At 39.2% G+C, this 23,164-nt stretch overlaps 1 protein-coding gene and 10 non-coding genes across 12 annotated transcripts; 10 read left to right on the forward strand and 1 right to left on the reverse strand.

Annotated features, from left to right (window-relative positions):
* Nucleotides 1–4,938: 4,938 nt before the first annotated feature.
* Nucleotides 4,939–17,834, reverse strand: ZBTB37 (zinc finger and BTB domain containing 37). Of its 2 annotated transcripts, none has more exons than XM_040263963.1 (4): nucleotides 17,633–17,834; nucleotides 15,653–16,609; nucleotides 12,992–13,091; nucleotides 4,939–6,765 (listed from the first exon to the last, which is right to left on the reverse strand). In XM_040263963.1, exons 2-4 carry the CDS (start codon nucleotides 16,573–16,575, stop codon nucleotides 6,277–6,279), a joined length of 1,512 nt encoding a protein of 503 aa, XP_040119897.1. In that variant the 5' UTR covers nucleotides 16,576–16,609; nucleotides 17,633–17,834; the 3' UTR covers nucleotides 4,939–6,276. The 2 variants fall into 2 exon arrangements, 1 of the variants encoding a protein (XP_040119897.1); XR_005725057.1 differs by having other exon boundaries at nucleotides 6,685–6,765; nucleotides 12,713–13,091; nucleotides 17,633–17,721.
* A 1,184-nt stretch (nucleotides 17,835–19,018) lies between these two features.
* Nucleotides 19,019–19,098, forward strand: LOC120880731. The gene has a single exon (XR_005725128.1). It is a non-coding gene; the product is annotated as a small nucleolar RNA SNORD74 (small nucleolar RNA).
* A 351-nt stretch (nucleotides 19,099–19,449) lies between these two features.
* Nucleotides 19,450–19,512, forward strand: LOC120880687. The gene has a single exon (XR_005725096.1). It is a non-coding gene; the product is annotated as a small nucleolar RNA SNORD75 (small nucleolar RNA).
* Nucleotides 19,513–19,671: 159 nt separating this feature from the next.
* Nucleotides 19,672–19,753, forward strand: LOC120880724. The gene has a single exon (XR_005725123.1). It is a non-coding gene; the product is annotated as a small nucleolar RNA SNORD24 (small nucleolar RNA).
* Nucleotides 19,754–20,044: 291 nt separating this feature from the next.
* On the forward strand, nucleotides 20,045–20,111 carry LOC120880683. Its single transcript, XR_005725092.1, has one exon. It is a non-coding gene; the product is annotated as a small nucleolar RNA SNORD77 (small nucleolar RNA).
* Nucleotides 20,112–20,388: 277 nt separating this feature from the next.
* On the forward strand, nucleotides 20,389–20,449 carry LOC120880732. Its single transcript, XR_005725129.1, has one exon. It is a non-coding gene; the product is annotated as a small nucleolar RNA SNORD44 (small nucleolar RNA).
* A 243-nt stretch (nucleotides 20,450–20,692) lies between these two features.
* Nucleotides 20,693–20,757, forward strand: LOC120880685. The gene has a single exon (XR_005725094.1). It is a non-coding gene; the product is annotated as a small nucleolar RNA SNORD78 (small nucleolar RNA).
* A 244-nt stretch (nucleotides 20,758–21,001) lies between these two features.
* Nucleotides 21,002–21,082, forward strand: LOC120880726. Its single transcript, XR_005725125.1, has one exon. It is a non-coding gene; the product is annotated as a small nucleolar RNA SNORD79 (small nucleolar RNA).
* A 165-nt stretch (nucleotides 21,083–21,247) lies between these two features.
* Nucleotides 21,248–21,328, forward strand: LOC120880733. The gene has a single exon (XR_005725130.1). It is a non-coding gene; the product is annotated as a small nucleolar RNA snR60/Z15/Z230/Z193/J17 (small nucleolar RNA).
* Nucleotides 21,329–22,012: 684 nt separating this feature from the next.
* On the forward strand, nucleotides 22,013–22,089 carry LOC120880730. Its single transcript, XR_005725127.1, has one exon. It is a non-coding gene; the product is annotated as a small nucleolar RNA SNORD47 (small nucleolar RNA).
* A 128-nt stretch (nucleotides 22,090–22,217) lies between these two features.
* Nucleotides 22,218–22,294, forward strand: LOC120880725. The gene has a single exon (XR_005725124.1). It is a non-coding gene; the product is annotated as a small nucleolar RNA SNORD81 (small nucleolar RNA).
* Nucleotides 22,295–23,164: the final 870 nt, after the last annotated feature.

Raw genomic sequence — 23,164 nt, forward strand, 5'->3', positions numbered from 1 at the left:
TTGCTACCTACTATATAAGATAAGTGATTTCACAGGGTAGGAAACATTTCCCCATAAGATACATACTTTGACTTCTGGCATTATGGATTAATTCAGATTCTAAGATTCACAGTATATTAGATTGTGCTGTTGGTCATATGAGATGCTGAACAAATATCTTAAGTGGGTGGTGAATTCTAGTTTCCTTAAAAGGACTTACTGAGTTGACATAAAAAAAGCAAGCATTAGAAAAGTGGTTTTTCCCCCCTTAACTGCTCTGCCTTTGTAACTAAGCTTTGTGTTTAAAGCTCCCACTATTTGAGCTAATGGACCTTTCTTAATGAGAGGTATTATACAGATAATGGGGAAGGTGTAAGATAAGACATTTATTTATATGTGTACCCTCTGTGAATGTAATGCATATTTCAGGCAATGCTTGGCTTCTAAGCCACTGCTGTTCTTCACAACTGAGGGAAAAGATAGTCTGCCTACACAAAACCAAATAGTCTGTACAGATATCTTGCAGGTTTGGAATGTAATTAAGTCAGGTTTGAAAGTATGAAACTATCCAACTTTGGCTTGTCCTGAGCAAGAAAAGTTACTTAATGCAAAGTAAAAAGACTGGTCCTGGGAAAAGCACCACTTAATAAGAAGAGTGAAAAACAGAAAGACACTAGAAAGCAAAGGAGGCAAAACCACATTAAGACTGATAGTTATCAAACAAGTTATAATGCTTGGCAAACTCCATTATTTTCAACAGATTCTTATTTACATGACATCTGTTACCAAGACCTCAAATGGAGGTGTATGCAAATTATTCACTGGACTACCTAAATACAGTTTCTTTCAAAGTCGTATACCCTAAATTAACTGGAATCGCAAATTAACCAGGAAAACAGCACTCTAAAATCTCAATAACTCATTACTAATATAATCGCTCCAAGACAAAGCAGATCTGACCTATGCAAATATACTGGAACCTTCTAGATAAAGATTATCTATTACTCTGAGGGTGTAACATATAAAACCTAATTTCCAACTTAGAAAAAGGCAACTTTAAAAATAAAATGTATAGTGAAGAGGTGCCGTATATGCGGCTAGGCAACTCATCCAAACTTTGCATGTGTTGGTAGAACTCACAACAAAGAAAGAATCAAACTCACTGTATTGTATGAGCATGGTCTAGAACACTCTGCCTAGATAAATTTAACTCAGAAGTCCATGCACTGTTTACAAATGGGGAGCCATTATATTTTCCTCTTGTAGGGAATTATGTTTATTATCATCCTAACATTTTCCATTTATGTTTCCACATCTAGCATAAATAAACTAATTGAACAGTAAGAATGAACATTCACAAAGCAAATACATAATGTCCCAATATATATTGAGAATTATAAACAATAACAGAAATTGGAAGATAGTTCTAAAAAGAACTTTCAATCTTCAGATGTTTAAGTTTTAAAATATTTTTTCTTTTTTTAAAAAAGGAAGATTTTGGCTTTTTACTACTCCACATAGAACAGAGGTGAGTTTACTTGAGTAAATTAAAATGAAGATTTATAGTAAAGAAATGGATAGTTTCTAATCTAGAAAAACAGACTTTGGATAGGAATCAAACCACTTATTCTTAAGAGAAATTAATTTTAATACTAGAGAGAATAAACCCATTCTTGCCATCATCATCTGTTAACTTAGAGAAATGGCAAAATTTACTTATAAAAACATTACTTCTCTTCCCCACTATTTTCTCTAAACATGATATTCATTTAATCTTACATTATCATGCATGGGAGTCATTTTTAAAAATTACTGTCTTAAATCTGTAATTACCATCCTCAACTAAATCTACCTTAAAGGCAAGGACAAATCATAGGCCTGCTCTAAATGCTTTAAACCAATGGGATTCAAGAAGAAGCACAAATGAGACAAGCATCTAGAAAAAGATGGCAACTTCTTTCAAGAAACTGATGTATACATGGCAGTACAAACTTAAAACCTCAACCAACCTGTTAAAAAGGCAAAATGGCAAGAGTGACAAATTGAGGGGGATGGTATAATTCTTTCAAATCTATTAATAATTCTGGACTTGGCAACCTTTTCTGTCAAGAGCCAGACAGCAGGCCATGTGTTCTCTGTCAACTTTGCCATGACTGTATAAAGTAGCCATAATACCTAAATGAATAGGTGTGGCTCTCTTCCACTACCACTTTCTTTATACATAAAGGTGACCTAAGGATTTGGCTTGGGGACTGTGGTTTGCTGAATCTTGATCTAATTCCTAAATCCTAGAGATACACTTTGCCCCCTTAGGGCATCCTCTCAAATGGAGGGATTTATCTGGCTTAATTGCTACTTGTTCTTTTTCTAAATCTCAGCAACCAAAATACTGAATGAATGAATACACACATAAGGAGAACATCTGAGGAAGAGAAAAAACAAAACAAAAAAAATCCACATGCCTGTTACAGCTGAAAAAATAAAAACTTCCAAGATTCCGACTCCTCCCTGATTAAATGCCTTTCCACTATGACTAAGACTTTTTATCTTTGCTCAAATTTAATTTCCTTTCTATTCCTCATTGCTTTCATTTCTTTAAATTAGATCTTTTAGTCAAACAAAATGTTGTTTTTACCAGTTAAAATAAAATTAATGTTAAGAAACAGTTAACTTTTGAAAGTTATTTCCTGACCAAAGACTATTCAGCTATTAAGGATGAAGTTCGCTATTTCACTCTTCTATCAAACCACTTCCAACCAAGGTCAGATTTCAACTATGAAGTTAGTAGGAAAATGGTTTATTTCTATTGTCATGCCATCTTTGGAAAACCCTGTTTCAATGATATAGGAATTGGAAACACTAAAAAAAAAAAACACCCCAAAACTTCCTTTAACTGCTATCTCCCTTGTTTACCAATCTTAATCCTTCAGGAACTAATTTATGCTTACATAGTCAAGACTAGCTTTGACCCTCTGGTATAATGAATAACTAGGGGGTAGTTTGCAACTCACAGAAAACGCAACTCTGTTCAGAGGTAAATACGGTTCTGAGTAAAGAGAGAACAAGTCATTAGAAAGAGCCTTCTGCCTAAAGTACAGTATTACTGTTTATGCCAATGCGATATTTTAAACTGGTATCAGAATTCTGAGAGAGAAAATAAAAGGTACCTTTTAGAATGAAAGTAGATTAATGTCCTCTCTCTTCTTTTGCTGAGAATATTAGGTAGCTCCTTTGCTATTAAGGGCTACTCAACAAATGAACAGTCCCAGTGTTTGCTATTTCACGGCATTAGAGTATTTAACGATGATTTAGCTCTCACTGCTAATGCTGTTCCCTTCACAAGGTGACACGTGCAAGTTAAAATTTGGTAATGAGTGTTCAGCATTAGCTAAAAGTCCATGCAGTACATCCTTAAGAGAGGTATCCTCTGTGCACATACCTATAGAGCTATTCATTAATGTAGACAGAACACTAACTCCTATGTCCCTACAAGGATATTAGCTAAGAACTAAGACAATGTCACAGTGAATCTGGATAAGAATCTTGGATAGTTATTTAGAATATCTCTTCTAACTAAAATGAAGAAATTGTTTTCAGAAACTTAAATCTGTTCAAAAGTTAGGCTGGTTTGAGTTTTCATGAATTTCATGGCTCTGCACTAGGCCAATTAAGAGTAGAGAACCAGCAAACATGATTGTGCTGAAGTGGTCCTAGATGACCGAGAAGTACTCTATTCACAGTATAGATACAGCAAAAACCTGTTAGCAGTGAATAAAAAGGGAGGGGGGAACCATCAAACCCTCGCAGCATTTCCACATCTATTAAACAGTTCCTAGTTCACTTAAAATGTCTGTTGCTCACCGTGGATGGAGTACTGACAAATGCTGAAGTTCCTCTTCACAGAAATGACTACACCTCACTTTTACAATTTGGTAATAGTTTTAAAAGCTCTATTTTCTCATATAACATCTAAAAAACTAACAAAGCAATACAGAACTTTCCAGCATACTTCTCAAAAGTAGGATGGACTTATATTTTTTTGGTAGGCTTAAACAGTCCTTCTAAAGCAGCATATTCTGTACCTCTCACCTCCTGGCCTATTTAGTAATGGCAGAATCTGTCCACTGAAAACCTTGATTGCCAGCTAAAATGCTTCTTTAAAGATTTCAGTCTAATTTCAGCTCCACTTTTTCTATGCCACAGAGCACAGTTGCTCCCTAAGATGGCCCGAGGCGGCAGTTTTCACCCTATCATGCTGTGGCGCAACTAAAGAGAATGCCAGTCTGTTTTCTGAAGACAAAATATGGCTTCAATATGACTTTTAAGGGTAGGCGCTAATCAAATGGTAGTAACATCATTACATTCCTATTAAAAGACGCATTCTGTTTTTCCCGAAGAGAAAAATAACCATTCACTAGTGATATGGTATAGCTGTATGTATATATATAGGTCTCAGATTGCTTAAAAGTTACCCTCTGCATTCTAACTTCTGATCATCAAAGCAAGGCCATTCTTTCCTATCCACTTTTCCACATAACCAAAGCATTCCCAGGAAGGGGGAACACCACTATGTTCTCATGAATGGCTCACCACCATGATCAAACCCTCTCCCGAATCTCTTTTACAATCATCTATGCCCCTGTACCAAAACAATTTCTTAAACCACTATGTATTTAAATACTCTCTAAAAAATCAATGATCAATTATGAGAAGCCAGAGAGTTTTCTCCTTTCTATTTGCACTGTAACTTGTAAGCATCTACTTGCCTGCATCCCTTAATGATCCTCCTTCATTCTCTGCATGCAAGAACAGGGCATCTGAAGCTCTACGTTTGGTAAATTCTTACTGACTCTTGGTGCTGGATTAAGAATCTCAGAAATACCCAGAATTACCAAAAAGATCCCTTGAAGTTTCAAAAATCTCAGGAATGATTAAGTAGCCAAACCTGATCAACATCGATCCCCTTGATCAATTTATTGCAACATGATTGTGCATGATGTTTCCTGGTAAATGCCCTGTAGTGTATTATTAAAAAGCAAAGCTCTTGGAGTCACCAGCAATTTGCTAATGGTTGGTTTATGAATTACTAGGTTTGCAGACGCAAGACATGGATTAGTGAGGATCTTCTATTGGACTGAAAATATAAACTGTCACATACGCAGGAGGAAATGGAATTGTGGTTGCAGTAAGAACCATAGTGTTGAATTTCTACAACCACAATATTGCAGAAAAAATGTTTAAAATGTCATATAAAAGTTATCAAATATGGAGACCTGTGAATTTAAAAATAGAATCCAGGCTCATTTCACTGTAAAGTGACATTTTTGATGTATAATATTGCTGTTATGTGAAACTAGGAGCCGAAGAGACTAGATGAAACTTTGGTAGTCAGCCTTACACGTTTATCCATCTGGACTAGAGCCATTTCTTAACACCCGAAGATATGCAAGCATTATGGCTTACAAATACTGATCAGGAACTGCAGTACAGCTGGCTCTGTGTTATTCGATATTCGGTAACTATGGAACAAAAACACTTCCTTCCCTTGCTCCCCTCTTCCTTGACACAACACTCAAGCCCCCAAATGCAGGAATACCTATTGTAAACACTTCGCTGCTCATTTCACTTCCAGGTGCCTAAAGTGCTTCAGATGATGCTGCCCATTAGAATACTGCTCCAAGATGGCCACTTATGTGAAACAATCAGGCAAAGTATCCGGTGCCCTGCCTGGGCAAAGATTAAGTCTAACCTTTCAAAACAAAAAGAACTACCAGTATTCTTTTTTTTTTTTTCCTTGAAATATGAAACTGCAAGTTCTGCCAGGGAAGGAAGAAGAGAAACTCCCCCTTATCATCACCATCATGATGACTTCCATCTCTTTCGTGGCTGGCTGGTTCAGATGACCAAGGCTCCTGCTTTGTGTTTTATACCTGGGCAAACAGCCACCAGGGTGATATGGACCAAAGTACAGTGTTCAAACGTGACTGGTAGAGAAATTATCATTTATCACTGTTTTGTTAAAAAAACTTTTATAAAGTTAACAAACCAAGGCTGTTGATCCCTGAATTAGAAAGTTGATTTGCTTGATTATTTTCCAAGTGTGAGGTGGGAAGAAAGAGGGGAAGAGCCTCTAGTGCTTTTGTGTATGTTGCTGATGCTCTAGTCTGGCAACATCTTGGGAGCATCTTCTGATCTGGTGATGTGGCATTTCGTGAATCTAAGTACCAGTCCATGGCCCTGAAGCCGGTTACTTATGGCCCAAAGGGGAAGAGGGTCTGCCCCCTTCCCCTCACTGCTTCAGTCTGGTCCAGTAGTGGACACAGAGCCCTGGGCAGTTTCCCCAGAAGCAACTGTCTCTTCTTGTGAAGGTGATTCTTCCTCGGTTTGTCCCCGAGATGTGACAGTTGTTTCAGGGGAGATGCTATGAGGCCCCTCCAGGGGTATACAGCCAGGGTGGTTTTTGCGAAAGTGCTGATTCAAGATGGCCTGAAAGGGGAAACTTTTTCCACAAACATGACAGTGAAAAGGCTTGTTGCCTGTGTGTTTGCGAATGTGGTATTCCAGCTGATCTTTCCGGGTATATTTCTTGCCACACATGCGGCAGACAAACGGTGTGATCCCCATGTGCAGGCGCATATGGCGGTCCAGGCTCCCCTTCTGGTTGAAAGATTTGGCACAGTAGATGCAGGTGAGACGGGGGTTGTACCGGAACCACCGCTCAGATACTTCCTGCTCTCGGAGATACTCCACATAGCCACTTACTCCCATCATTGCTGACTCTTCTACCTGTACCAGGTAAGGACAACAAGCAAGTGAAACTATGTAAGTATATACAGTAAAAGACATCAAATAATTTTTTACTTCTGTCTCTATGCTAAATGATTTTTAGCCGAGATCCACACAGTGAATTAATTACTCCCCAAAAGTAAAGTTTTTAAGATAGGAATTTTTAGAACACTGAGGCTACTCTACTCTATCACCTTAAAAGAACAGGACAAATGAGTTACTTTCTGGCTGAAAAACCTCATGCTTATTAACCTCCTGCTAAATTTTGAATTTACAGTGACAGGAGAATCTAAGCCCCCTCTTACCATCCATTTGGACTCTAATTTGCAATCAGAATCTAGACAACCAGGTAGGTACTTTGGCAGTGTTGGTCCAATAGAACTTTCTGTGATGATGATGGAACTATTTGATAATCTGCACCATCTAATATAGTTGTCATCAAACACATGTGGCTATTAGCATGTGTAATACGCTAGCGCGACTGAGGAACTGAATTTTTCATTTTAATTGCTTCCAATTAATTAAAATTTAAATAGCCACATGACATGGCTAATGGCTATTATATCTGACAGTACAGAATACACTATGGCAAGCACATTATAAATCATATTTCTGGCATTATCATTAATACCAAAATTTAACCCAGCAGTAACTAGCTTTATAAAAATGTATATAACTTGTAGGTGACAGTATTCCTTTTTATCCCAAAATATTTTAGTACCACATCAACATATTTCCTTTATTCTAAAGACTGATCAAAGTTTAACTGACCTCAGAGAAAATTAACAAAAGAACTGGGAAACTAGGTTGAGATATGAATTTACTAACTTAGTTATTCCTTCCTATAACCTCTTCACAATTTGATATCCAGTAAGTATTTACCAACTGGCTACTGTCTACCAAATACAATGACAGGCACCACAGAGAAAGAAGTACAAGACCTGATTTCTGATTTTGCCTTCTGAACAGAAAGACAAAACTGAACAAAAAACAGACAAAACAAAGAGAAGTAAGGGGAATACATATGCCTAATGATGTTGCTAATTCACTCCAATTTCTTAATTTATAAAATGTCTCCCTACTAAGTTACATTTCTTGCATTGTGAAATAGAATTACTTAAGACATTCAAAAAAGCAATTACTGTAAAAGCATTAAAACTCTGCTGTTGCTACTTAGATAATTATTGAAAAATGCTTTCCTCTTCTGATTTAATTTTTAAATCTCACTTATTTACTTATGGCTGTGCTGGCTCTTCACTGCTGCGTGCAGGCTTTTTCTAGTTGTGGCGAGCAGCGGCTACTCTTCGTTGTGGTGTACAGGTTCTAGGCATATGGGCTTTAGTAGTTGTGGCACACAGGCTTAGTCTCTCCAAGGCATGTGGGATCTTCAGCGACCAGGGACTGAACCCATGTTCCCTGCATTGGCAGGCAGACTCTTAACTAATGGACCACTAGGGAAGTCCTTAATTGTTTTTTTTTTTTAATTGAAGAGGAAATATATATAGTTTAAAACTTTTTATTAAGTTTTAGATACAACAGTATACTGAATCCTCATCATCCAACAATGTCAACCCATGAACAATTTTGTTTTTTCTTTACCTTCACCTATTTGTCTTTTTCACATTGTTTTTTGAAGAAAGTCTCAGGCATAATTTCATACATAAATATTCTAGTATGTATTTTTAAGAGATAAGGATTCTTTTCTTCTTAATGTAATTAAAATACCACTATCACACCTAAAAACTTCCCAGTAATTCCTTAATATCAATTAAGTAAAATCTTAATTTTGTTTTACCTAATCTGAACATAATCTAAATAGTCAAAGTATTTAATATATGAAATAAACAAGTCTTCCTCCTATCTGAAAGTTAGAAGGGAGAGGGAATACTATATTCTTTTGAATGAATAATTGAAAAATCGTGCATTTATAAATGCTTTGCATTCAAAATTCTGTATTAAAATACCACCATTCATAAGTTTCTGATTTATTTATCCTGATGACTTCTAAAGTCATTGTGTGTGTGTATATATATAACACATATATGTTTTATGTATAATGTTTTGAACAAAAATTATATACATATCCACAAATATATATAAGCATTTAAAGTATGTAGGAGGAAAACACATATATCTAGCAGAGGCAAAGTACCAATGCAAAGAGGAGGATATGTAAAAGCTGACTCTGGATTAACTGGAGAAAGATGAATCTAGCAATTAATCTTACACCCTTTTCTTGAACTTCTAAAAATGTATTTTATCTCCTTTCACATTTGTTAGCCAATAGTGCTCTTCAGTATTTCCAACAGAAGAGAGGCAGCTCTTAGCAGGTTTAGGAAGCAGTATGTAAAGAAAAGCATGGACTGGTAAGGCTTTAGATGATTCTGATTTATTTCATATAACATTTCTGCTCTAATTCACTGGATAATCAAAACTGAACTCACATAAAGAATGAGGGATTATCCCAATAAAAGGTCCTGGATGAACTCTGACAAAGCACAGAAGAACTTCTCTGAGGCTTAGTTTCCTCATCCATAAAATAAAAAAGTTAGCATATGTTTTGCCAATTCTATTATATTCTTATGAGAATCAAATATGATAACAGTACACCTTGAGATATCCCTGAAAGCCTCTGGTTATACTTTACAGCAATTTAAGGATGCTGGAACCTGGGTTTAAATCTGGGAACTTCCCTGGTGTTCCAGTGGATAAGACTCCATGCTTCCAGTGCAGGGGACCCGGGTTCGATCCCTGGTCAGTGAAGTAAGATCCCACATCCTGCAACTAAGCCTGCATACTTCAGCTACTGGTCCTGCACACTCTAGAGCCACCACACCACAATGAGAGAAGTCCATGCACCACAACAAAGACCCAGCGCAACCCTCATCCCCCCAAAAAGGAACAAGCAAACAGCAAATCTCCATCCTATTTATTATTTGATTTCAAACAAGTTATTTAACTATTCTGTGCATCAGCTTCTCCATTTGTAGAATGAATATAATAACAGCACCTACCTTGAGCAGATGCTATGAGCACTCAATGAATTAATAAAGTACTTAGCATAACTCAATGTTAGCTATTATTAAACATTACAAAGTTTCCTAATACTATTCATAATCTTGAGGATACCAATTCCCTAAAAAAAAAAAAAAAGGCCTAACTTTAAGGAAAATAGTGTCATAGCAGTACTGTCCACAAAAAGAAAGTAAATTTATTTTAGTTACCTATGTAAATTTATTTTAGTTATCTATGTAAATTTATTCTAGTTATCTATCATGAACCATAATCAGAAAACTCACACATTATGATCAACTTCGCCTAAAAATTACTACAATAAAGTTGCAATAAAAGAGCAAATAAATGAGCATAAAATGTAGATCGGTCCTTGTCATAGGCAACAATGTCTCTTTGGTAGTTTTATTCCTTTGAACTCTAAAAAGAAGCAAGGACAAAAATGGCTGCTACCTGGTTGTCTCTATCACAAAGAGCTGGATCAGGCTTCCCTGGTGGTCCAGTGGTTAAGAATCTGCGTGCCAATGCATGGGACACAGGTTTGATCCTGGTCTGGGAAGATTCCACATGCCTTGGAGCAACTAAGCCCTCATGCCACAACTATTGAGCCGACAGACTGCAACTGCTGAAGCCCGAGTGCCCTAGAGCCCAGGCTCCGCAACAAGAGAAGCTATTGCAATGAGAGGCCCAAGCTCTGCAACTAGCAGGTAGCCTATGCTTGTCACAACTAGAGAAAGCCCACGTACCATAATGAAGACCTAGTGCAGCCATAAATAAATGAATAAATAAAAAGTGGATCATTTCACTTTTCCCACTTGGCAATTCCCTAGTAGACTGTAAACTGTTTACACACAGGGACAATCCTACATTGCTGAATATGCTAGAACCTGACAGTCCTTGATACGTAGCTGGTGTTCAAGAATTGTTTTCTAAATGAATTATTCCATATGATGAATAAATTCCATATAAATGGATGCTTTCCATATTTTCTAAAATAAATACCCATCTAGATTCTTGACAAGGGCTTCATAGCTGTCCACAATCCCAATCTTCAGTTACTAATCAGAGACTCAAAGAACTGAAGGGAATTCAAAAATCATCTGATTAGTTCTTAATTTTATTTAATGATCTCTAAAACTGAGGACTTAATTTAGTAGCTGTCTCTTTATTGGGCCCCTATTCAGTAATTTTATCTATTCAGAATTACTTAGAGGTAAAACGACTCCCGTTTAGTGGCACCTGAGAAGACAGCATGAGATACTAAGATCAGAAAATGTGGGCTTTGCAATCAAGGAGATTTCAATTTAGGAGACAAATTAATGTAAATCAGAAAAGAATCATTTACACAAGTCAGTAGAGAATTAGGAAAAAAATTATACGGTGCCATGTGTAAATGCTATAGTGGTTTAAGAAGGGGAGATCAAAGGGGATAGTTAGGACAGATGGAACTAGGAGTCGGGCCTTGCATGGACCCAGACGCCTGAGTGAGTATCCCTGACTCAAGAGGCAGAGACAGAAGTTTGATGTGGCACAGAATCTGTCTGTCTGGGATGGTTAATGCTGATGAATGATAGGAAAAGCCAGGTTTGGAAGATTATAAATCACTTAGAAAATCAGACCTAGTATTTTAACCTTCTTGTGAAAGGACAAGGAAAAACACAGAATGTTTAGAATAAAGGAGAGAACTTAGTAGCCTTTTCCAGCCAAATCACTCTTATAATCAAGAAGCTCTTCAAGCCTATCAAAATTTATTCTTACTATAATGTAAGTCATGTCCTGTTTTGGTTCTCTGTGGTGAGAAAACAGTAACTGGTGAGTAGACTCACCATAATAAACTTTCATGCATGTCAAGGCGTATATTAAACTCATCTCTTAATATCAATTCCAGACAATACTACTTATCTTCTATTTCTTTACAACCTGTACCTTCTGTTTCAGTCTGGTAAATACCATTGTAGAATTCCAAGTTTTATTCCTATCCTATTCACATATGGAATAAACTATCTTTCTAATTACTTTAAAAACCACACTTAAACTCTCCTGAATAACACTTTCCTTAAGCGAACATTGATTGCTATAACTGCATTTTAAGCACTCCTATTCCCACAACACCATTACTTAAGTCTATATAGTCTTATCTGTATGTGTTTTGTGTATTTGTTAGTCTGTCTTATGCCCACATTAAATTGTAAGGTCTGTCTCACTGCTGTATTTATTTTTACAATAGTTTTGGTCACCTAATCATCACATTTTATTGGAGAGATGAGGAGAAAAACAGCCCTAATAATACGAGTAAATTTACTTTTCCTTCAAGTTCATAAACACTTTTTCTCACACCTTACTAAAACTGAAAAATTCTTTAATGGTTACAATTCCTTTTCTGTTACCAAACAGCATGATAATAAACACATAGATACAGTTGATAACAATGTTTTCCTACCTTTACTACACTATATACATAATAAACATCCAATGGTTTAGATAAAAATTTAAAAAGATACTATCAGTATTGTGCAGAAGATAAAAAATTAGCTATGCAATCTCAATCTACCAGTGTTTCCTTTAAAGGGCCAGAGTGTTTATAATTTATTGTGTTTTACTTGGTGAGTTCACCAACTTTTTAAAAACCAATCTTCAATGATAGACACCTGTGAGAAAATATAAACAAAAATATCAACCAACTACATACTTATACTATTTGCTAAGGAGTCACAAATTAAAGACATCATTTCTATCCTCTAAAACATTTTAGTCTAACAAGACATTTAGGAAGAAAATAAATGAAAGGATACAAACATACTAAAAAGCAAGCAGGATATAAAAATGCATAAGCAATTTGTTTACAAATACACAATACATATAAACTAGTAAATATGCAGTCTTATAACCACATATGTACAAAATCAAACTTTCTCCATCCCAGGTCCTAAATTACCTGCATGAAGTTTTCAGAGGTTATTTTTATTACTCTTAGGACTACAGACTGGCTCTTATAATCAGGAAAGAGTTCCACAATCTTATCCTTTTCTACTTCCCAAACTCTGCTGACACCAAAAGTGCATTTCCTGCATGCTCACAAGCAAAGATAAAGAGAAAAGTAATCAAATGCAGCATTTATTTAACAAAACATCTTTCCTTTCTTATTCATTATACTATGTTCACACACGGTGGCAATTTCTTCAACCACCGCAGCAATCTCAAATCCACTACATACCTGGGAAGTGGGTTGCTTAGGTTCATCCATTCTCCCAGGAGACTCACTTCTGGCTCTGTGTCTCTCCGTCAAGGGAACAACACTGCCGGAGGGGCTAAATCTGTTGGAAGAGGAGCAAAAGGGGACTAACAGGAAACTAGTGTCAAGGAGCTTAAAAACTGCTGATGTCTGCCTCCTTTACAGTCTAGGAAGGGGAAACAAATTGAACAACAGATTTCTAAGAAGTCCTTTCATGGAGTCAATATAGAATCATATATGCAATAAGAAGGCTTCTCAGGTGGCGCCAGTGGTAAAGAACCTGACTGCAAATGCAGGACACACAGGATACACAGGTTTGATCCCTAGGTCAGGAGGACCCCTCCAGGATTGCATGGCAACCCACTCCACTATTCTTGCCTGGAGAATCCCACTGACAGAGGAGCCTGGTACAGTCCATGGGGTCATACAGAGTTGGACATGACTGAAGCGACTTAGCACGCTCACATGAAATAAGAAAAGTTTGCCCTACTAAATTTTTAAGAAATAAAAAATGACATAGCTGAGAGACCATATGATCTGGTGAAGCTAAGGCTAAATATAAGCTTCTATCCTTATGTTACTAGAAAACCAAAAAAGGAATAAATTAAAACTAGGTCTTTTGTTTCTTCTATGTAAATTTTAGGTTTTTGGTTAATCTTTTCCCCAAGTCCCATGATAATTTGCTATATATTTCAGGTTGTTGATATAGACCATGGAGATCAAAAACCTTTGTCTCTAAAGCTATTTAGTTCCTGATACAGTTCTAACAAGAGGGACAACAAGGCTCATACAGGTGACAGTAAGCATTAGGCTCAAGAATATTTTAACTATTAAGGACAGAAGAAGGAAAATACTCAAACCAAGACCAACTGAAGTAGATACAATATATACTCTCTGAATTTATGACACATTTCTCTCTCAAGACCAGATGTAAACCAAAGGAATAGCTTCTTTAGTTACCACTGTTCATTCACTCAATTTTAAACTTTTAAGAAAGGAAAAGAATATTACCAATCTAACCCTGCTTATTTAACTTATATGCAGAGTACATCATGAGAAACGCTGGACTGGAAGAAACACAAGCTAGAATCAAGATTGCCGGGAGAAATATCAATAACCTCAGATATGCAGATGACACCACCCTTATGGCAGAAAGTGAAGAGGAGTTAAAAAGCCTCTTGATGAAAGTGAAAGAGGAGAATGAAAAAGTTGGCTTAAAGCTCAACATTCAGAAAATGAAGATCATGGCGTCCGGTCCCATCACTTCATGGGAAATAGACGGGGAGACAGTTTAAACAGTGTCAGACTTTATTTTTTTGGGCTCCAAAATCACTGCAGATGGTGATTGCAGCCATGAAATTAAAAGACGCTTACCCCTTGGAAGAAAAGTTATGACCAACCTAGATAGCATATTCAAAAGCAGAGACATTACTTTGCCGACTAAGGTCCATCTAGTCAAAGCTATGGTTTTTCCTGTGGTCATGTATGGATATGAGAGTTGGACTGTGAGGAAGGCTGACCGCCAAAGAATTGATGCTTTTGAACTGTGGTGTTGGAGAAGACTCTTGAGAGTCCCTTGGACTGCAAGGAGATCCAACCAGTCCATTCTGAAGGAGATCAACCCGGGGATTTCTTTGGAAGGAATGATGCTAAAACTGAAGCTCCAGTACTTTGGCCACCTCATGCGAAGAGTTGACTCACTGGAAAAGACTCTGATGCTGGGAGGGATTGGGGGCAGGAGGAGAAGGGGACGACAGAGGATGAGATGGCTGGATGGCATCACTGACTCGATGGACGTGAGTCTGAGTGAACTCCGGGAGATGGTGATGGACAGGGAGCCCTGGCGTGCTGCGATTCATGGGGTTGCAAAGAGTCGGACATGACTGAGCGACTGAACTGAAAGTTGGTAATACTTTTCTCTTTAAGACTTTCTTTCAACTTAGATTAAAATTATTGTTATTTCCCCCCAGAGAAACAATTGGAATGTATTAGAAAGAGAAAAGTAAGGCAGAGCGCATAGTAGCACTGGTGAAAAAAAGAAACTCTCAGGTTTATGGTAGCAGCTGTCATCAATGAAAGAAAACGGAAAAGATATAGTCAAATGACAAGTGAAAAAAAGGAATGGAAAACACTCAAAAAGCTTTTCTTTGGAATTACTGTGATTACACTAAAAAGAACCATCACTACTAGCACCATACTTCCTCAAATTTGGTAGAAGGGGAGGCAAAGAAAGGTAAACTGCTACAAAGGAAAGTGAAACTCCCAGAGGCCACCTACCTGTGTGAGACCATACCAAGGAAGGGCAATGCTGTCAGATTCACAGCTGATGATCAGCTCTCTTCCTGGAATTCCGAAGAGGCCCTGGCAATTACTGATCCTAGTGTGACTGCAGATGCTATTCTGATTCATGAAGTGTCTAACTTTACCATAGTTCTCACAACACTGTGAACACTTCAGGAGTAGGAGCTTCCTGCTTTAAAAAAATTAGAATGCAAGTCTTTTGGCACACTTTCAGTTTCCCCAACATAAACTTATTTTGACGAAGAACATCAAGTAAGGAAGATGCTCTTTGTGTCACACAGAGGGCCTGCTTTAGCTGTGTCTACACAGTAAGCCACTAGATGGGCAAACAAACCAACTTACCTGTCAATCTCACTGCTTGTTGGCCTAGCCACCTTGGCTCCTGAAGATCCTAAAGTATAATTTTCCTGTCCTACAGAACCATGGCCTGTGGTGTCAATCACCATGGCCGTGACTTCCTCTGCACTACTCCCATCTTCTCCGGAAGGCTGATTCTCAGGCCCAAGCCACTCCTCTAGATTTTCCGTTTTGATGTGTACTGCTCCCAGGACTCTAACTTCATCGTCACTCCGGGCTCCTCGGTCTGCTACCCCTGTCTCCACGTACCACTGTCCTGCTCGGTTGATCCGAAGAATGGGTTCCCGGCTCTCTACATCAGAACTCTGTTCAATTATCTGCGGGCTGGTGGACTCCTCGGGAGGACTGAGCTCCCGGATATCCAGGACAGCACTCACCTGACCTCGCCGGTTTCCCTTGGGGGTATTATGTCGGGGGCTGAGGGAGCGGTTTAGATTTGGTGTAACTCTGTGAGACTCCGGAGGTCCCTCTGCATGCTTGGTCCTCGTTTGACTTAATTCGGCTTCAACCTCAGCCACGTTAATTTTGAAATGAATGCCCTCCAGGATCTGGGTACATTTGTCTATAATGTGCTGCATCTGCAGAAAACTGGCAGCGGTCAGGTAGCTGATGATATCCGCCAGTTGCAGGCATATCCGCCCCGTGTAACAGAAAGAAAGGAGCTGTTCAAAAACAGAAGGGTTCTTGATGACTGAAATGGAGACAGTACTCATCTCATTCAAGGACATATGATCCCGGAAGTAGGGGGAGCTGGCAGCCAGGACCACTTTGTGAGCCCGAAAAGCTTGTCCTTGCACATTGACCACGATGTCACAGAGACGGCCCTGCATGCGCAGCTGGTTCAGATGGCTCAGGACAGAGTTGCTGAAGTCAGGGATCTCCAGTTGTATGTTCCCACTTTTCTCCATGGTCGTGCCTGAGGGTGGAGGCAGGCATTCAACCCTGCTGCGAGAGAAAACCGAACCCTCATCAGTAATTATAACCACTCCTTTCCAATTCAAACCTATTTTAAAATATTATTCAGTGAAATTTCAAAATCTCCAAGTAGATTAAGATACCTTCCTTATGTTTAAATATGTAAAAGAAATATCAACAGGTTTAGTAGGTTAGGTTTCAAAGCAAGATACCATTACAATCAAAAAGATTGTTAGACTTCTAAAAATTCAAGTTATGCCCATACTTTCCTTATTAACAAACTATGTAACATCAAAACTGAAGTTCAACAGAATAGAGGGGGTAAAAGAAAACAAGTGTGACAATTTTTATTTTCTAAATGTTGATCATAATGTATTTGCATACAAGGTAACAAAGCAGCTTTCTGAATAAATTTAATTATACACAGGTGGGCGATCAAATACCCCCTGAACATTTTACTACATGTTGCATGAATTAGTGTTTACTATTTTACAAAGTGACCAATATCCCAGATAAACCATTATTTCTAAGTTGAAGAGTAAGAGCCCACACACAAAGACTTTGGGTTTAGCACTTGGAGGCAAACTCTAGGTTAGGAAAAACTCCAAGTTTTGTCAGCATGAAAATTCAGATTACTTGAAGAAGTTCACCCTCAGGATTAGCAAAGGGTAAATAAAGCTGCCTCTATCTAAATCCAAAGTTGGAATTTTCAGGGTGGTAATGATACTTTGATTCTAAAGTTTAGTTGGCCAAAGCTGGTGAAAAACAGAATTTACCAAGTATGGCCAATATTTTTACTTTAAAAGATTTTTTAAAAAACATCTAAACCAGTAGGTCTGTAACTGCATCCAATAATCTTCACCGGTTGAGAGTAGTTTGTATAAGTCCCATTAGAAAGACACTGACTTGAGCACACGTAGTTACCTAAGATCTGAAAGTTCAGTAAGGTATCCTGACAAGCTCACAGTATTGCCCGAAATTACAACACACTTATCAGTAAACAGGGAAGTGTATACACTGCGTTCAAGAACCAACTTTAGCCAATCTGACCTTTTTCCAAAGCGTTTTTGTTTGTTTTGAAACTTTTAATCCAATAAGAGCCTCTGTCGATGCCATCATGAATTCAGATGTTTATTTTGGAGCCTACACCAGCGCCTTTTTTTGTTTGTTCTTTCCGGCAATTCCCCAGTGAGGAGGAAGCCCCTGGAGTAAGGTCTTTTTCTACCGTCGGCACTGGAGGGGTGAGAGCTGCAAGAGGGAGAATCGGGAACGGCATGGGGTTGGCCACTCCGGTACTCAAGTGGCTTTAGTCCGCGGTGGGAAGCGTGGGGAAAGGAGAACAGACAGAGGGGCGAAATGTCACTGAGGTGCGGGGGCGGAGAGAAGAGGAAGGCGAGCGGATCTGGAGCGAGCAATCAGGTGAGGGTACAGGACCGGGAAGGGGGCGGCGCCCCGGGACCCGGTCCAGGCGGCAGGCGTAAGCGGGCGGGGAGCTGCCCAGAGGTGGGTGTGTGTATCTGGGTGTGTCGGGCTGCCGTGGGGGAGGGGGCCGCCCATCCCGGGGTCCTGAGGGAGGGGCCCACGAGGGGGCGGGTCCCGCAGCTCGACGCGGCCCGGGGCCAAGAGGGTGGAAGGTCTCCGGGTTCCTTGAGGCGGGGTGGAGAGAAGTGGCTGAGCGCCCCAGGGGCAGGCTGCGGCGGAGACGGGGCGAGGCGGCCCCAGGGCAGGGCGGCGGGACTACCGTGTGGGGCCCGAGCCCAGTCAAGGAGCAGCACCTACCTCCGGGGGTGGAAATGGGCCGGAATGGGCCGGAACACCGTCCCGGAAGTGAAACCCCCCACCCCCTCCCCCAGAGCGGGCGACGTGCCGGAAGGAAATCACTCACCCTTATACCGCCCCCCTTCCCCCTCCCTCAGCGCTTTCCGTCCCTCGCGCCCCCTCCCCTCTCTTCCCCTCCTCCTCAGTCTGTAGGAGGGCGGGAATCCTGCATCACGTGGGCAACTGTATCCCCGCCCACAACGGCGTAGTGAGGCGGGGCCGAAGGCGGGGCCGAGGGGCGGGCTTGGAGGACGGGACGGCTAGAAGAGGAGGAGACTGAGACGGGGGGAGGAGCTGAAGCCGTCTCTGGCGGAGAGTGTGCGTCATGACGTCATGGCGCAGAATACTTATATACAGGCGCCTGGCCGCCATCTCGGTCTTTCGTGGCTGCGAGCCGGCTGTTCTTGTGAGTTGTTGTCTGCTGCTAAGTAAGTACTTAGCCTGGGTCCTCCAGCCCTTAGCAGTTGGGGTATCCTTAAGTTGGCTGATATGCCTAGGCCACTTGTAAGCCATCGCAGGGCTCTCTTGAGATGGTGGAGGATTGCGAGTTGAGTGCGGGGACGATCTAGTCTATACTCTTGGTTATAGGGCCTAACTGCGGAAAAAACTGCAGCTCGTTTGCTCTGCCTCTGATGAAGCCTGTGTTGGTAGGGACATCTGAGAGTGTTGATGAATGCCAACGGCTCTGATGGCGGCGTAACCCGACTCACCGAGTGGGTCTTTGTTAATGACCTGGGAATGAAACTTCCTCGGTCTCCTGTTCTTGGGAAGGCCACGTGGTTCTTTAAATGGCGGCGTTTCGCATTGCACCATTTTTGTCATCGCTTAACCTTAATTTTGTGAGGTTCTAATGCAGTTATGGGTGTGTAAACGATTTGTGTACATGATATGTAAGTGACGAAGACTTAGAACAAAATACATTTTAAAAATTACCTTTTCGTAGGAACCGCGGCAGGCATGACTCCAATGTGGATTTTGATGGCTTCTGTTGGGCAGGTAAGAAACTGCTGAATACAGTGGGAAGCGTGAAATTTTAGATGTGGTCTTTAAGCCTGTGATGGTTTACAGAGTAGTGGACAGAAGGGATTTCTGAAAATTTCTATTCTGAGGCTTCAATACTTGAGATAATGATTAGCTTAGCACCACAGGATATTTCATTGGATGCTCTTTGTCTATTTTCTAGTTGTGTACCAGAAGGATGACAACTACTGCTGGGGTGAGTTACTGAAATGCCCTCACAAGGGAAAGTTAGGTTGAAAGTCTACTGAATGTGCCACAATGATGAGAGTTTATTTGCTACTCTTGACTGTGAGGATGACGAGAATTCTTACCACCATTATTCTAACTGAGGCACACGAAATGGCTGTTCAGAGAACACAGAAATTGCACCTACCTTGACATGAAACATTCTTCCTAGGTCTTAAAGCTCAAGCTTGATGCTGTATCTATGAGCAGACAGGTGAGAAACCATTTTTTTATTATAATCCCTGTTTACTTACTACTATGAATTTTTTTCAAAAAGGGACTAGTGAGTGCCAGGCAGATGCTGGTGCTTATATTAGGAACTTTCTCTCCCTTCTTTTCAAATGTTAATCTTTGGGTTCTTTTATTATAATGAATACTAAGAGGAATCTGAAGAAACAGATACTGTGATGGTTGCATAGTTCAACAGATATGAATCATGAAAGAAACCATTTTATCTGATGTATCTGAGTTAGTAAAATTTGCTGATAGTAGATGTAAACTACTACTACTAATCTAGTCTCTTTTTGTTTGTAGCCATTAAGCAGTCTTGACTGGAAGTTGAAGAGGTAAGTAAAATTTCCAGTGAACTAAATATTGGTGACTGGGCAAACACGACAGAATGCCACTAATGACTTTTTAGGGTTGCCTTCCAATGCACAGGAAGCAATCCTACCTTGAAATGCTTGAAAAGTATACGGAAAGCATTAAATAAAAGCCAGTTCCTTGTACTTTTTAAAAAACAGCCTGTGTGATGATAAGCAAATGCTGACTGAATATGAAGGTCTTAATTAGCTCTATCTGATTTCAGGCATTTTTAAAATTTGTGGGGAGAAAATTTTTCTTTGGCTGTTAGAAAACCACTCTTTTATTTCTTAGGTGAACTTGAATCCTTGACCTGTCCAAAGCAGTTGGCCTGACTTTTTAGTGAGTATTAATGTCAAAAACATTACAGAGACTGCTGATGAAGTTGAATGCTTAACTACCAAGCTAATCTGCCTGGTTTGTAAGTGCATGTTGAGCATGCTATGAAAAGGATGGAGAGGGTTTTTGTAATGATGTTGAGCAAATGTCTGACCTGAAATTAGCATGTTGACAAGTCTAACTCTGAAGAACCCTTTGACAACAATACTTAAGAATTTAACAGTAAGATTGACGTTTTAATGAAAAGGTCTTTTTCCTTACAGATGGTGGCTACATGTTTTGTTCTGTGGATGACTTCTTTGGGGTAAGACATGAAAACAGTGACTGCTGGCACTTGGGCTTACATTGTTTCTGAAATGTGCTGGTCCAAGTAGTTGACCTTTGATAGTGTTTTCTGATGTTGGACAGATCAGTCTTACTAATTACTAAGCAAGGTACTGTTAGTGATGATTTTTATAATGAAACAGATGGGAATCTCTCTGAAAAAGAATGAAGTTTTAAAAAACTGAAACAGTATCTTGAATCAGTATCAATCATATTTTGAAATCTATTACTACTTATTAAAAGTAACTTAATTTCTGCAGGTGTGAAGAGAGGTAGTGACTACAATGCAAGGAACCAGGAGTTCTAACCAAAGGTATGGAAGTCTCAAGTTTGGTTTTTGTGTTTTGTGATTTAAAGCCGATACAATGATGAAAACATAGTTCAGCAGAATAACAGTGATGAGCAAATACTGTCTTTCGCTCCTATCTGATGTATCTGGCTGCAATAATTCTGTTTTATACCATTGAAAGTGGAAATTGGTCAAATTAGTCCTTGTCTCACTGAAATGTTCAGGATTTGGATAAGTATAATGTAAATATCCTATACGGTTAATTTCAGGATTAGGAGTTAACATTTTGATAAGAACAGGCTAAAACTGAGGAAATTTCCATGTCATAACTGTAGACAACACCAGAATGAGTTACTCAGCTGATGTTTGATAGTAATTTTTTAGAGTAGTTCAGGTTCCCAGCAAAATGGAACAGTAACTTCCTATGTAGCATCCTCATCTCCCGATCAACATCTAGCATGAGATTGGCACTTCAAATTCTGAATCTAGGGCTACAGTCCATGTGATCACAAAGTCCATGTGATCACAACTGAGCGTGCACACCACATATTGACTTACATTGGAGTTAAGGTATTGTGTATTCTGGGTTTGGCCAAGTGTATCATGAGAAAGATTTACCTTGTCCAGAATAGACTCACTCACCTAGAATTTTTTTTTTGAAAAATGTTAAAATGGGAGGAAGGGCAAATTTTTAAATGAAGATTTTAATGGCATCATATATATATAAGGCCATGTTGTAAATGAAAGTCTTTATTCATTTTCAAACAGGCAGATGTTATGTCCTGAAGATTTCAAGTAAGTTATTTTCTGGTATTTTTGATGAGTTATAAGGTAACCAGTGATGTGATGATTCTGCCAAATGAATAGAATGATATCAACCAAAAAACCGTTCCATTTTAATTCTGAGGTTACTTTAGCAACAAGTATCACATTTTTTTTCATTTACTGTGATTTAACATGATCGTGTCTTTTCAGGGCATTTATGATACCAGTAAGACATAACAGGTAAGCCTTGAAAATAACTGTACTGCTTTGTTTAAGAATATGTGATGATCTCAGCCCAACTTGAACTCTCTCACTGATAACTTGATGATGTTCAAAGATCTGATATTCTGTGTATCCCAAATGGCATTAGAATTGAAACATGGAAAGGGGACTAAAAATGGCTTCTCTGTTCTTGCAGTCAGCCAGATGGATGCACATGGGATAGAAGAGCAAACAACTATTAATTGACTGCTGCCCTGCAGAGCTTTTGGGATTCTAGCTTCCTGACAAGGGATCAAACCTGTGACTGCTGCAGTGGAAGCTCAGCCCTAAATTCTCCAGCTTTCTATTTTAATAAATGTTTATAAATCATCCTGAAGTATGCTCATTTCAATTTCATAAGGTGTAGGTAGGAAAATGGGACACTTGGAATCAAGAAATCCCATGGCATGTTTTTTGAGATCTTTAAGGTAAATATTGCAGTTGTAACATCCTTCTCTTTAGAAAATGGATACTGGTTTTGCAGATTTTGGGGGTGAGTGTGGTTCAAGTTAATGAGAAAATTAGCCAGTGAGTTGCTAATTCCTAAATTACCAAGGAAACCATTAGCTCTGGCAACATCCAAAAGAGTTCAAATTTAAGCTTTATAATTTGGCTCTCAAGTTTGTAGCAACATTAAGTTGGGGTTAAAACGTCTTGGTTGCTTGCCAAAACATTTAAGTTACCAATAGCTGAAATAGCCAAAAATTCAATTGATATTAGAAAGCTTAGCAGTTTGGGATTTATTCCTGTAAAAGGTTGACATTTATTTTTGCCCACGCTGGTTGATCATTGTTCACCCAGGGATCAAACCTGGACCAGGACTGTGAACCTGAGTATCCTGAATTACATGCAGATTCTTTACTGGCTGAGCCACCAGGGAAGCCTCAAGTCTCATTACCTAGCACTGTTAGGGGTTGACTATAGACACTCAGATTCAGTCCCCAAGTTGGGAAGATACG

Source organism: Oryx dammah, unplaced genomic scaffold, assembly GCF_014754425.2.
Source record: "Oryx dammah isolate SB20612 unplaced genomic scaffold, SCBI_Odam_1.1 HiC_scaffold_21, whole genome shotgun sequence".
NCBI classification, from domain to species: domain Eukaryota; kingdom Metazoa; phylum Chordata; class Mammalia; order Artiodactyla; family Bovidae; genus Oryx; species Oryx dammah.

Excerpts from the sequence above, each read along its gene's own strand:
- ZBTB37 (XM_040263963.1), bottom strand. The coding sequence starts at position 16,575 with ATGGAGAAAAGTGGGAACATACAACTGGAGATCCCTGACTTCAGCAAC. Across the intron at positions 13,092-15,652 it reads ACAAGCAGTGAGATTGACAG|ATTTAGCCCCTCCGGCAGTG; the intron begins GTAAGTTGGTTT and ends CTCTTCCAACAG. Across the intron at positions 6,766-12,991 it reads CTAAGCAACCCACTTCCCAG|GTAGAAGAGTCAGCAATGAT; the intron begins GTATGTAGTGGA and ends TACCTGGTACAG.